The sequence below is a fragment of the Arachis hypogaea genome, chromosome 11 (genome assembly GCF_003086295.3).
Source record: "Arachis hypogaea cultivar Tifrunner chromosome 11, arahy.Tifrunner.gnm2.J5K5, whole genome shotgun sequence".
Taxonomy (NCBI): Eukaryota; Viridiplantae; Streptophyta; class Magnoliopsida; order Fabales; family Fabaceae; genus Arachis; species Arachis hypogaea.
The window spans coordinates 36,911,977-36,925,835 of record NC_092046.1 but is presented as its reverse complement, the minus strand read 5'-3'; the positions used below and the strand labels follow the sequence as shown (position 1 = coordinate 36,925,835).

Below are 13,859 nucleotides of genomic sequence, written 5' to 3'. Positions count from 1 at the left end.
TCTTTTTCAACCATTTTAGTTTCGAACCAAAAAAAATTTGAACAAAAAAAAGTATTAAAAACACAATCCGAAAAATATTGGTACTAATAATACAGATCTTGAAAGATCACAGAAGCTTATGGATGTTTGACAAAATGATTTAAACATAAGTAAATTGTTATTGAACATGAATTGTTATTAGATGATTTGTCAAATGATCATAATCTTAAACTGCATTTGTTTATAAATATGGGACACTGAGACAAAGATACAGAAATACAAAATTGTGTTTGACAGATGAAATATGAATAGAGACATTATATCTAGAATACTTAGTGTATTTTGTGTCCATCCTGACAAGAAAGACACAAACACTAACAAGAAAATTGTGTTTTAAAATTCATTTTTGTCAACTTCAAAATATTTTGAGAATTGTTTTGGTGGTTTAGTCTAAAAAAGTCTGTCAAATTAGTTAGTTAAGAATAATTTAATAGTTTTAACTTTTAACTCCGATTATCGTTAGATGAACAAATTATTTTTGTAACCAAGTCTTTTTACTTCTTAATTTCTTATGCCTTTCCTTTTTTCCTCTTTCTTCTTCAACTAAAATTTCTGGTAATTAATACTTAAACTATTAGACTAACTTGGTTAATCTTAATTAACAAAATAACTTAATCATATACCATCATTGTTTTATAAAATATAACACTAAATACTTTTTTAAATATAAAACTGACCTTTAAAAAGGTGAAGGTCACTCTTGAACAAATAAGGAAGAGTTGGATTAAATTTCAACAATGCTTTTGAAGTGCAAATCTTAACATGGGTAGAAAACCAACATGTATTCAATTTAAAAAGATTAAAAAAAAAAACAATATATACCACTATAACTCTGATCAGGCATCATCAGAGTAAGCAACGAAAACCAATCCTTTTACCGTCAACACACTCAACTCTCAACTCTATAACTTGATTCATCTCAACCCGACCAACAAACTGCATCAATCTCATCCCTTGCAGACCTATATAACTGAAGCCTCTTGGCACATAGCTTCCTCCTTTCTGTCAATGTATAATCTTCGTCAAGCAACTGAGCCAATTGCCTTCCCTGAAAAATAGAACAGCAACGGTGAGTCCAGAAAATAGATTTATATGCACATACAAGAATTCAGTAATAATTCAGATTTCAGAAACAAATATCTTTTTTAACTGTAAAGTTCCCTATTCTGGTAAATTTTCCCAGTAGAATACGATGGATATGGCTATGAACACAATTTCGTCCGGTGTCAAATGAATCTAAAGTTATGTCTCGTACCTCCTTTTTGCCCAGTTGAACATAGAAATGGTCAAGTAAAGTTCTCTTGGATTCCCGTACTTGACAATGAACCACGGCCTTTGGAATGGTATTCCTCAGTGTTTCTGATACCATGCCAATATAGGATAAAACATTTGAACCGATCCTCTGGAAGTGTCCATCTGAGTATCGGTCTGCCGATTGTGAAGTTGGATTTCCTCCCTTCTCAACTTCCTGTGGGAGTTTTCGAAAGAATTCCACAGTAAGATAAGATGATTCCATTTCTACCATTCGTAGAGTCGTCTTCTTACTGTCTTCACGAAATCTCTCTAGTGCCTCATTTGAAGCTGCGGCTATCTCAGCTTGAAGCGTTGGAAAGCGCCTCAGCTCCTGCAGCATTGGAAAAATTAAACACAACAATATTTGGTTAGAAAGTAACCTATTACTTTTTTTTTTTCGAAAAAAAATCTAACAAACAAACAAAAACAAAAACAAAAACTCAAACCTCAGTTTCTCCTATTGACTTTCTCACAAGTTCCTTCAGTATGAAGTGAACCTGCCACATATATCATTCAATAAGGGAAACTTTATTAACGTGACACATCCATAATCAGTATTAAAGTTGGCCAATAATATAGAACAAGTTAACTTGATCAAACTATTTAAAGCTGAAGCACTTACAGCATCCACAGAAGCTTGTGCGGGACCTTTAAAATAGTTAACTGAACTCTCCAGGAGACGCCGGTAACCTTGCTCTGGAGCGATCAGGTGAGGTTGGTACCCATCTGCCTCTGAAATCACTCTTTTCACATTTTGCAGTGACAAGTGACGGTCCAGTGGAAGCTTTCGCAATGCAGCTGGAAGCTGGTAATCAAAAACTATATGGATCCGGTCGCCACCTGGTCGCCTAGGAAAGATGAATATTGAAAGTATAAAATTTTCCTTGCAGGAAGTATTAATCCGATTGTTTCAAACTTTCAGAGTAGGTAATAGGTTAAAAATCTCATAGAAACTTGTTCAAATAGATAATAACTGACAACACCTTGACCAAGGAAACAAAAAGAACAAAAAACTGACACCACCTTTAACTCCTACTTATATGTCATCCTATAATTCCTATAACATTTAAATGACTAGATATTTTATTTCGGATAATTTATAAAATTGTCTTGGCATTATTAATCAATCTACTTCATCTTTTAGAAGAAATTTAGATAAGAAACACAAATTTTATGGACGTAGCTATTGGTTGAGCTTGGGGGAGAGAGAAAAACAGCAAGAAAACCATAGTGATGGTGAGAGCGGAACATCAATGGATTGAGGTGAGGAATAGGAACAACAGTTCTTATCAACAGAGATCTTTCACCATGTTTGTGTTGTTTTTGCATGTTTATGTGCTGTTGGATCTTAAACCTAGACTTTCTCCCACTTTTGTGGTCAAGAGTGTTGATCTATAATTAGAAAATAAAGACGATATTAAATAATAAATGCATGGTGGGGTGGTTTAAAGGAAAGGAGGAGACCAACTGGAAGCAATTTGTTTCAAGATCTATGTGTAGAATATAAAGCTTAAAAGGAGTCTACATTAAGAAGGCAATAGAAACAAGAGGCGTTAACCAAGGTAAGCAAGGAGAGCAGACAGATGCAGTGGCCATATAGAGGGATTAGACTATTATGGTGGATTGTATAGATTTTTTTTTTACTGGGGGGATTGTATTAGGAGTTGAAACATATAAGAGGAATGTTTTGGTTGTTAGTCATGAGTTTTGTGTTTTGCTCTTGTTGTAGCTCATGATTATGAATCCGTCCTTGATGGCAATACCAAAGGGGTTGGATTAATAGTCATTGAGTATGTCTTACTTTGCTCCCTTTAATAGATCGAGTTGTAACGAACGATCTAAAAAAAGCTATATATGATTGAAGAACTGCATATATCTAAACTTAAAAAAAGAAAAAATGAAACCTCTGGTTGTAAGTCAAATGTTTATCAGTATAGAATTGGGTAAGGCATTGTTGTTCTCCCATAAAACGTCAGCATTTATGGAGGATTGCAAACAGAAGAATTTTAGAATAGAAGAATGACATGATTTCTTACCCTCCATCCAAATGCTCCTTAAATACCCGTTCAAAGGCACGACACAATTCCAAAATGGTGTATAGCTGGGCCTGAAAGAATTGAAGGAAGCTTGATAAATATCCTATTTGGAATTACTTTCAACTAATATTGATAGTAGATGGGATAACATCCTATTTACCCCAACATCAACTGCTACTGGTCTACCAAGGTGCGCCATCTCTGCCTCTAGCTCATCAATGCTTCTAGTAATTAAAGAAGCAATCCCTGGGATCTGTGCCCGTATCACGGACTCTAGATGCTGAAACAAAATCAGTTCTTATACAAATTGCCACTACTACAAAGAATTGCAAATCCCATCACTGTAATTGCCCCATAGAAGGATAAATAAAAACCTTGGAGAGAAGTCTTGCTAGATACTCCGAACCCATTTTGCTGGCCAAGTGTGAATAATCAGGACTAGTGGCAAAAAATTCACACTCCCTCTGCCTAGCAGCAAGCATATCTATATTCCTATTGATATCTGCCTGAGAACGGTTTACAACTCCCACCCAAGGATTTCGAAGACGATATGATCTGCCCTCAAGGACCTACAACATGAGAAATTGGTAACGTTACCGTCATAATCAGAAAATTTATCCATACATCCAATTTGAAGTTGATTCGTAGAGCCAACAGTATAGTCTCATAAATTTAGAGTTTAGAATGCTGAAAAGGTGAAGATTCTTACATCCAGAGCATTTGTTCCCTTGTCCATCAAGTCAAGCTTTGTCAACACTCCAAATGTTCTTTCACCTAAAAGAAAAGCATTTTGAGTGCATGATCAAGAAAAACACAATTAGGAAATAAACACAAGAGTCATATCATCTAACTATCGGAGCATGATAGTAAATAAACTGCATTAACTATACCTGTAGGGTCAACTTGTCGGGCAACTTTGATGGCATCTGATGTTGCTATATCTTGGTTTGCTGGAGTAATAGCTAAAATTAAGCAATTAGGCTGCAATACAAAAATACAAGTTATCTATCCAATAGATCCATTGAATATTTTGACTTGGCCATTTTCATTAAGCAGGAATTACATTTTTGTTCTCTTTCCCACAAAAGTGAACATAGTTCAGATTTCCACGCTCGTGTAGGCAAGGTTAGGGGAGGGAAAGGGAACTCATTTTCTGTAGGAGTGTAGATAAGAGTAAATTCTTTATATACCTTTTCAATGTATGAGTAAATCATGTTTTCAATCTCTTGAACAATACTTTCAGGCTGCCCCTCTGACAAAATAAAACATCTTTTCATAAACCAAGAATAGCAAGTTTAAATTGATAATAAGCAGAAGGATGTTCAACCTAGAAAGGACGATGAAAAGAGTGTACCTATTGCAACCTTCGTCAAACCAGGTAGATCTATAAGCGTCAGATTGACAACTAACAACAGAAAGGGTAATAATCAGACCAACTTGAACAACACAAGAATTTGGAACAACCATAATTCCATAAACAGACAGCAACCTCTCCTATATGCAGCATGCATAAACAAAATAAAAATGTAGAAAACCTCTTTACCATTTGGAGAGTAGATGCTGAGATGGATGGGAACATGAGATATCTGTTTTGATTTCCCAGTAAGTCTATCAGTTTCCTCTTCAATTTCCACTCGAACCTTAGCTACAAAAAAATAACTAAGAAATCAAACAGAAATCTTGAATATTATTACTAAAACAATCAACTAGAATCAGATTAGAAGATAGTAAGATACATATCACTTATGTATTACAGTGACCAGTGTCAACTTGTATAACACTAATAACATAGCAGCTAATATTATATTACTTGAGTTTTAAGTCAACCGAAGGAAATGCTCGCACTAAGAGATACAAAGATAATCTTAGTCATATATCCTACTGTTAAACACATTATTACTGATCTGAATACAAATTGACACAATGCAGCCATGCGTTGGCTCAATTTAAGGGGAGCATGCTGTAATCAGAGAACTCTAAGTTCCACTATATTTGAATGTATATTTGAACTTTATGAGAAGACATACAGAAGTCTGTAAACCGTTTCCTTGGCAAGTGAAGAAATTCCGCATGTTCTTGCACCCCGTCTTCTGTTTTATGAAGCTGCAGCACCAAAGGCCTCCGAGTCACAATCCCTACAAAGCATTTGAAATGTAAGATATCCAGGGGAAAAAAAAACAAAGGAAAAAAAAGAACAAAAACAAAAACAAAAGGCCAAGCATTGCTTTTTTTTTTTTTTTTCAGCACCTGAAAATGAAACGTTACTTAATTTCTCTGCATTTTATTTTTTAGAATTTAGCTAACATGTATCCTAGCTCCTAAAAGTACATGTTAAGGATATCGATTATAAAAGATTTTATAAGAAAGATTGCAAATTTAAATTTCCAATACATTTGTTATGCATTTATTAAAGTAAAAAATTTTAAAATCTCTATTTATAGTAAATATTAATATGTATCATTTTCGTCAAAATTTTCTTCACTGCATCATTCATTTGTCCTTTCATTATCCAAAATTATCATGTTCATGAATTTTTCTTTTTGATGCCAGCAAGTCAGTAACAATAATAATTAAATAAAAATAAAGTTTTCAAAAAATGAAAAAAGAAAACATAGCTTATTGTCAGAATTGTCTTATACTGTCCCCTGTCAGAATTTGACAGTTCTTATAAAGCAAAATTCAAGAACAATAAAATGTTAAAAATTAAAAATTGTGTTGATTTCTTCCATTTCCAAATTTTTCTCGGCAACCAAAGAAAACTTTCAGTGGAAAAAATATAAAATTCCAAATCAACTGTTAAATCGTAACAAACCTGATCCCCGAGGCAGAAAATCACGGCCAACAATGCTCTCCAACACCGACGACTTTCCAGAACTCTGCATTCAGTTACAAACCACGCTTCCATCAAAATAAGGTTTCACAGTCACGGAAAGCAAAACCAAAAGCGCATAAGAACGTGAACTGGCGTGAAAATCAGAAATCAAACAAACAATTCAAACGCATTGTAGAAAGAGAAGAGACCTGGCCGCCGACGACGGCGACAGAGGGAAGAGCCTCCCAGAGTGTAGGGAGAGCGGAGTCGCCGCCGTGGTCGCCGAGGACGGTGCATGCACGCTGAATACGGTTGACGAGTCCGATCAACGAGTCCATGGTGGTGTGAGTAGGTTTGGAAGCGGTAGGTTCGGGCTCAGGTTCGGAGGAAGAAGAAACGAAGGGAAGGAAGGAGGCTAGGAAAGTGAGTGTGAGGGGTAGGAAAAGAAGGAACGGGAGGAAGAAGAGAAAGGAAGCTATTTTTTTTTTTTTTTTTGTTAGTGATTTTTGGGTTTGGGTGCAGTTCAGTATTCAGTGTTCAGAATTCAGTTTGAGTTCTGTTACGTTATGACGGTTTTTTCTCTCTGCGGGTGTTGCGTATTTCTTTTTATTTTTGAATTTGGTTGCTTTTTGGCCGTTGAAAAGTGCTGTTTGGATGTGGAGAAGAGCAGCGGGGTGGGGAAGGAGGACGAGGCGTGACTTGTCTTACTACCATTAACTTTTCACATGATCATTTAGTCATTATAGTCATTATATGAATTTCATATAATGAGTATGAATCGTTAATTAAATGGGTCCAATCCAAATATAGCTATATACTTATATGTAAAGAAAATTAATTAATAATATTTAATTTATTTATGTACTATTAATTAACTATTTATAAATACTAAAATAATCACACATATTTAGTATTATCATCATGTTAATAATAACATAATATATATTAATTAATCTATGAAATATAACGACTGAATCAATTATTAGATTCTTAAAAAAATTAATATCTTAATTTTATTTTTAAAAAATATCCATATAAATTAAGTTGGTCTTCTTATTAACTTTTGTTAATTAGTTTTGGTTTGAATTGACTTTTTTAAATTTAAAAAGTATTTTTTAAAAAATAAAATATGTTTATTCAATTTTAAATTTATTTACATGTATTTTTTAAAATATTTTATTAAAAAAAGACATTTTAATATTTTTAATTTTTTTAAAAAAAATCTATTTAAATATAAAATTATTTTTTTATTAAAAATATCTTTTTAAAAAAGATAGAAAAATATTTTTTTTAAAAAATCAATTCAAATTGACATGTCTTTGTTAAGTGTTATATTTTTTTAAAGTTAGATAATTTTATTCATGTAATGAAAATACAAATGTTTATATGTGGGATAAAGAAGAAAAAAAATGGAGAACTCCCAATTTTTCAACACCCTAATATAGAACTAACATCATATAAAAATCTAATAAGAAGAATAAAAAAAAAGTAAGATTCTTATTAATTAGGAATTGGAATTTTGTTGAAGTTCCTTCTATAAGTTCAAAGTCGATGCTACTACCACTTTCACACTTTGATACATTTTTAAGTGTAAGCTTATTTTTGGCCTTCCATAAAGACCATCTTAGAATCACCATCATCAATGTTTGCAAGGAATTGTTTGATTGGGTAGTAGGACCCTCATCCTCATGTTTCACTCAACATAAAATCAATGTTGTTGGTGCCCTTTATAGCTAGTAAGCTATTTTTTATCCAAATCTCCTTTGAATTCGCACAATGAAAGATATAATGGTTGATTGTTTCTGGGAATTATATGCATCTTTGGCGATGGGATGCAGTGGTGAAGGTTTTGGAAAACTAGAAACTTTTCATAAAAACTCCTCTAAAAAAATTTTTTATCTTCACTAGAATTTTCAACTTTCACAAATCTCTCCACAAGTTTCGTTGTCTCATGATCTCTGGGAAAAAAATCACGGGAGCATGCAAGAATCCATAAGCAACACGATAACCGAAACACACTTCATACAAATCACTTTTATTAAGGGATCCCAATAAATTTTATCTTCTCCTCTCCTAATATTTATTTCTAGAATGCGCTGACTGATCTCCTCAAAAAAGGTGCTTCTAACTAGAGTTTGATTCCATAGTCCAATAGGAATTATCCCTTCCAGAAGTCGGAATTCGGGGTTTGTTGTACGTATTAGCTCTAGAATTACTACGGTTATCCGAGTAGTAGGTACCATCAAACAACCTATAACTGATTTAATGAGTCATTCGCATTTTTACAGTCTGAATTAGTTCATACTTACACATGCATGGCTTAATCTTTGAAACAAGTATATGACTACTGGCAGGATCAACCAGGTAGCATCCGTCACCAACCCTACGCGCCGAGCTGCCAACCCCCCCCCCCGGCTGCGGGAAAATTCAGAAGGTCGACGATCTATTGGATACGGCTTCTTTCGAGCTATCATCTTCCTCTCCACCCATTATTGAGACAGAACTTGACCTTCAAATTACCAAGGTATTTCCAAAGCCTTCCCTAGTTTCCAAGTTTCATGAGTCAAACAAAGGGTCCGATCAAGGGATTTCTTGGAAAAGAAAAAGCCTCAGCAATAAGTACAAAAACTTTTTAAATCCTGACTTTGATGTTATGAGCTTTACTAATGAGTATATTATATCAGGTATTAATATAGTTGTAGATGACCTTGGGATGGAGAAGAACTTGATGGTGTTGATAAAGAGTGGAATTCGCACCTCGGGTATATGCAGGGCCATTTAGAAGAAACTTAAGAAATCTCCTCCCAATGATTTGCAATCTAATCTTTTGAATCTTCCCTCTAAAATGGAAACTCTTGAGATAGAGAACATCTAACTTGAGGCTGATCACAATGCTGGGAGTCGGATAATCTCGATCTGAGGAAGATGATTAAGGAGAGTGACGAGGCCCAAGATGCTAAAGTTCAAACTTGGTAGAAGGTCAAGGCAATTTGAGACTACGACTTTATAATGAAAATATGAAGTTAAAAGAATACTTTGAGAGGTTAAAAGGGAATTGTGAGCAATTTGACCACAACTTTGTAAAGGGATTGGAAGATATTGTGGAAAATTTGAAGGCTCAGGTTCAGGTGTTGGTGCCCGATTTGGACATTTCTTTTATTGACCCAGACAAAGTCGTGGTGGATGGCCAAATCATGGATTTTTTTACCTCTAATGCCACTGAGCAAGGTGCCTCTGAGTATGAAGACAAAACTCTTGAGGTCCCTTCAGATATTGCGATTGATGACCTTCAATTCGAGGCCGTTCCTTTTGATATTGTTGCTGCTTCTTAGCTTTTTCTTTGTTCTTTTCCTTTGTGTATGTTGTTCAAGTTGTGGGATTATGAACAAGATATTGTAATATTTTAGATATTTAATCGCTTTGTTGGGAGTTTTTAACTTCAATTACACTAAGCAATGTCGCTTTTATTTACACGGTTCTATCTTATATCTGTTGTTGAATAGCTTTGTTAGCTTTTAATTCGCTAAGTGTTGTACATGATTTTGAATCTTGCATGCTTCTAATATGTAGTGTAGCTCATTTTTCTAACTTCAACTCATTTTGAGTACAAGTTTTAATTGAAAGAGTTATTTACGAGCGTCGTTCTTCTTGTTATTTTTGCTTTACCCTTTTAAGGGGCTTATTAGCTTTTACAACACATGCTTCAACTTGCATGCTTTTGACTTGACATTTTTTAGTTTGTCCTAACTCGTTTTTCATACAAGTTGTGGGTCAAAGGATTATTTTTACGATTTCAATTTTACTTCAATTAGTTTATACAATTCGTCTTTGAACTTGGACCTCGTCTTTTCATAGCCCTGACCTTCTAGGTTGATGCAGCTAGTTTTGTGCTTTTTCGAGTATAAGTTCAAGTCGTGATGGTCAGATTAAATGAAGAATTGTAGAAATGTAGGTAACTTGATTTATTAATATTTTGAAAGCAATTACAATAGATAGCCAGTTGCTACTAAGAGTTTTTTACAAGTGAAACTCATAGCCCTTACTTTGATTCCTCGTTAACCCCTTTATTAAAACCTTGAAGTTGGAAAAGAGTACATTAGCAAGTAAGGTTCGCTTTCTAGCTGTAGTATCTCTACAGTTGTAGATATGATCTAGGTAAATCATTTTTGAACGAGTTGGATATTTTTTAGTAGCTTTTTCCCATATCTTGGGTGACTTTGTAGGGATACTTCTATTTGGTTGCCAGCTTTTCTTCCCCCAATTTTGTTCTAATGTCATTTCGGATCAACACAAGCTTGCTAGTTGAAAAGCTTCTTCGTATGACCTTCTTATTGTATTTTATGGCCATTTTTTGCTTGAAAACTTCCTCTTGAAGTTGTACCTCAGGGAAGAGGTCAGATTCTTCTCAGTAAGCTTAGAGGTTTTTAATCTCATTGTAGAGTCTAATTTTTGGGCTTTCTTTAGTTGCCTCTGTTGGGACCATTGCTTTGATGTCGTAGGCAAGTAGGTAATATATCTTCGGGTAAAGTATACTTTTTGTCCCTAACGTTTGCGATTTTTTTTTTAAAAATACCCTTAATGTTTAATTTCATTCAATTTTGTCCCTAACATTTTTGATTAATTCAATTTTATCTCGAACGTTTTAAATGAAATTAATGTCCAGGGATAATTTTGACTCAAATTGAAAACGTTAGAGACAAAAATGAATGTATGTTAGCAGTATTTTTGAAGAAAATCACAAACGTTAGGGACAAAAAACATACTTTACCCTATATCTTTCCATCTGTGGGCTGGAGAGTTATTCGATGTGCCTATGGCCTCTGTCCGAGCTCTAATGTGCTGAGTTCTTTATTTGTGGGGTTGCTTCTGAAGTTAAAACTTTTATTGTAGCATTTATGTCCCGACTATTGATTTCCATAAATGGTGGCTATCCCCTCCTTTGTTGGAAATCTCATGCATAAATGAAGAGTGGATACTACTACAGCTAGTTAGTTTAGTATTTTCTGACCTATTAATGTATGATAGGTAGACGAAGTTTCTACCATGATGTAGTAAGCATTGATGGTATAGACTCTAGGACTTTTATCGTAGGTGGTATAAAGGCTTATTACCCAAGAGTTTGGATTGAGATTTTTCCTAATCCGAATACAATGTCTGGGTACGCCTTTAAGTACAATCTGAGTTTGTCAAATGTAGGTTTGAAGAGGATGTCTATAGAACTCCTTGGGTTCACCAATGTTTTGTGGAGGTTGGCATTGGGCACGACTATTGTTATCACCAAGGGATTATCATGGCCAGGGGCCATACCTTTGATATCTTCTGGTGCAAAAATAATAGTAGGGAGGTCAGGTTTTATATATACAGCCTTTCCTAACTTGGTAGACATCTTTGAGATGTCTTTTTCGAGACGGGTTAATTTTTATGCCTTCAGCAAATTCTCCTGTAATAACATGGACATATCAATTCGGGGTGTTTATGGGATTTGACGATCTTTTTCTTTTTCACACTCACATATTCTTTTGTGGTCTTTTTCTTTGTTCTAGAGTTGGTAGTTATTTTGCCGACTTTGCTGAAGCTTCATAATCTGGGCGGTTTGTTCTAAGTTGATGTATTTTTCTGCCCTTTCTTGTACCTTAGACATTGAAGTCAGGTGTCTCTTCGAGAAAGACTATGATTAAGGACCATCCCTATGACCATTGATGTGCCCTATGATAAATTGCTTTTGTTGGTAAACTATGTATCTCCAAGTAGGTTTTGTTAAATCTTTCCATGTAAGCCCTTAAGGAGTCTCCTTTTTCTTGTTTAATTCCAAGCAAACTTAGAGCATGCTTTATTTTGCCTTTCTAGATAGAAAAGTGAGTTAAAAAATTTTTTAGCTAAATCATCAAATCATGTTATTGACCTGGAGAAGGTTTTCGAACCACTTTTTCACTGCCTTGTTGAGAGTTGTTGGAAAAGCTTTGTATCGTATTGCATTAGATGCATCGACCAAGTACATGTGACTTTTGAAGTTGTTGAGATAGTTATGTGGATCAGTAGATCCATAATAGAGATCCATATTGGGATGTTTGAAATTTCTTTAGACCTTTCCACAACTCTTTTTGGAGTTGTGTCTCCGATTTTCTTTATTGTTGTAACTCAATCTCCAGTTGTTCGAATTGACCTTGATGACCATAGAAGAGTCCCATGATCTCTGTAGCATTTTGATTTCCTGATCCTCCAGGGATGTGAATCTATGAACTCACTCCATGTCCACCGTGTTCCCCTTTGTCTTTGGAGGTGTTATGGTGAACAGATGGTGCTTGATCATCAATGCAGTAGTCTCCATTTTTTTTATCCAGAGTTGGATGCAGTTTATCCATCTTGATGTTGATCATCTGCCACTATTAAAGATTGAGCTCTAAGTCCCTGACAACAACACCAATGTTCCAAGATGTACCTGAAACAGACTGTAAGCGATTGGATCTTGAGTAATGAGGTCTGCGATGATGGTGAAGGTGTCCAAGATAGCTTCATGTCAGCTCCAGAACAGCGGCTGGTGGTACCTCAAAGGGACTCCGGTACTTAAATTAGCAAGAATTTAAATGAAAAATAACTCAGTTTGATAGGGTATTATAAGAGAGGTGATGACTTGATCATTACTTCACTTGTAGATAGCAGGTGGTTTCTTCCCTTTTATCATGGGAAGTTATTACACATTGCGATGATTATTGATATGTGGATAATATTAAAAGTAGTGATAAGCTCTTGCTTGCCGCCCAAGTTGGATTAGACACAAATTGTGGTACTCGTGCCCTGAATAGGTCGAATAGGTTAACTAGTGTAACTCTTGGACTTATCTCCTTGGATCTAAATAGCCTTTACGGAGTCCATTGAAGACAGACTAACTCTTTTTTAGCAATATCTTTAGTTATTTAGGCCATGGTATGAACAGGTTAGTCTATACATTTTTTACTTTTCCGATTCTAAGCTGCAAGAGGGTCAATTTGGTTTTTTAATTATTTTATCATCAATTGTCCTTTTCAGTTTTGTTTGCCAAGTGTGAAAAGCTTTGAAACCTTTTGAACATGTTTCGATGGGATCTTTTTCATCTTTTTCCAGTTACTACAATTGAATCTTTTATGTTTATTGATATATAATTTAGTGTTTAATTTAAATAGGACCTATATTAGGTTGATTTTCTTTTTTTCTTCTTTTGGTATTCTTTTTAGGCTCATTAATTTAAATATGGAAAACATTATGGTGTATTGGCTGAAAATGGAGCAACTGTGTGTATTACACAAAGATGGACGTGTCAGATGGAGGCACAACACACAGGGGGCGTGTTGCATGAACCACGTGGGGGGCGTGGAGGCTACGTGGCTTGATCTGGTTGAGCCAACAAAGCAGCACGCAGGGGGCGTGCTTAGTCAGCACGCAGGGGGCGTGCTGACGTGGCAATCACAGGTTGGCGGAGAATGGAAAGCACGTGGGGGGCGTGCTGAGTCAGCACGCCGAGGGCGTGCTGACGTGGCGAACGTCCATTGGTCCAACTATGCAACATGTGGGGGCGTGCTGAGTCAGCACGCGGGGGGCGTTCTAAGTGCACCTCTCTATATAAGGTAGAGCTCGGTAGTATTTTGTATACTGAAGAAGATTTGAGTGTGTTTTGAGTGTTCTTTGAGGCTATTGTTAGTGTA

The 13,859-nt window shown here is 35.2% G+C and overlaps 1 protein-coding gene across 1 annotated transcript; it reads right to left on the bottom strand.

Annotated features, from left to right (window-relative positions):
- Positions 1-682: 682 nt before the first annotated feature.
- Positions 683-6,751, bottom strand: LOC112720691 (phragmoplastin DRP1E). The gene is made up of 15 exons (XM_025771732.3): positions 6,390-6,751; positions 6,181-6,244; positions 5,396-5,503; positions 4,912-5,013; positions 4,723-4,773; positions 4,559-4,620; positions 4,259-4,349; positions 4,078-4,142; positions 3,743-3,937; positions 3,529-3,648; positions 3,369-3,439; positions 1,955-2,180; positions 1,779-1,829; positions 1,295-1,663; positions 683-1,087 (listed from the first exon to the last, which is right to left on the bottom strand). The coding sequence occupies exons 1-15, from the start codon at positions 6,516-6,518 to the stop codon at positions 959-961; spliced, it is 1,833 nt and encodes a 610-aa protein (XP_025627517.1). The 5' UTR covers positions 6,519-6,751; the 3' UTR covers positions 683-958.
- Between the last annotated feature and the right edge of the window lie 7,108 nt (positions 6,752-13,859).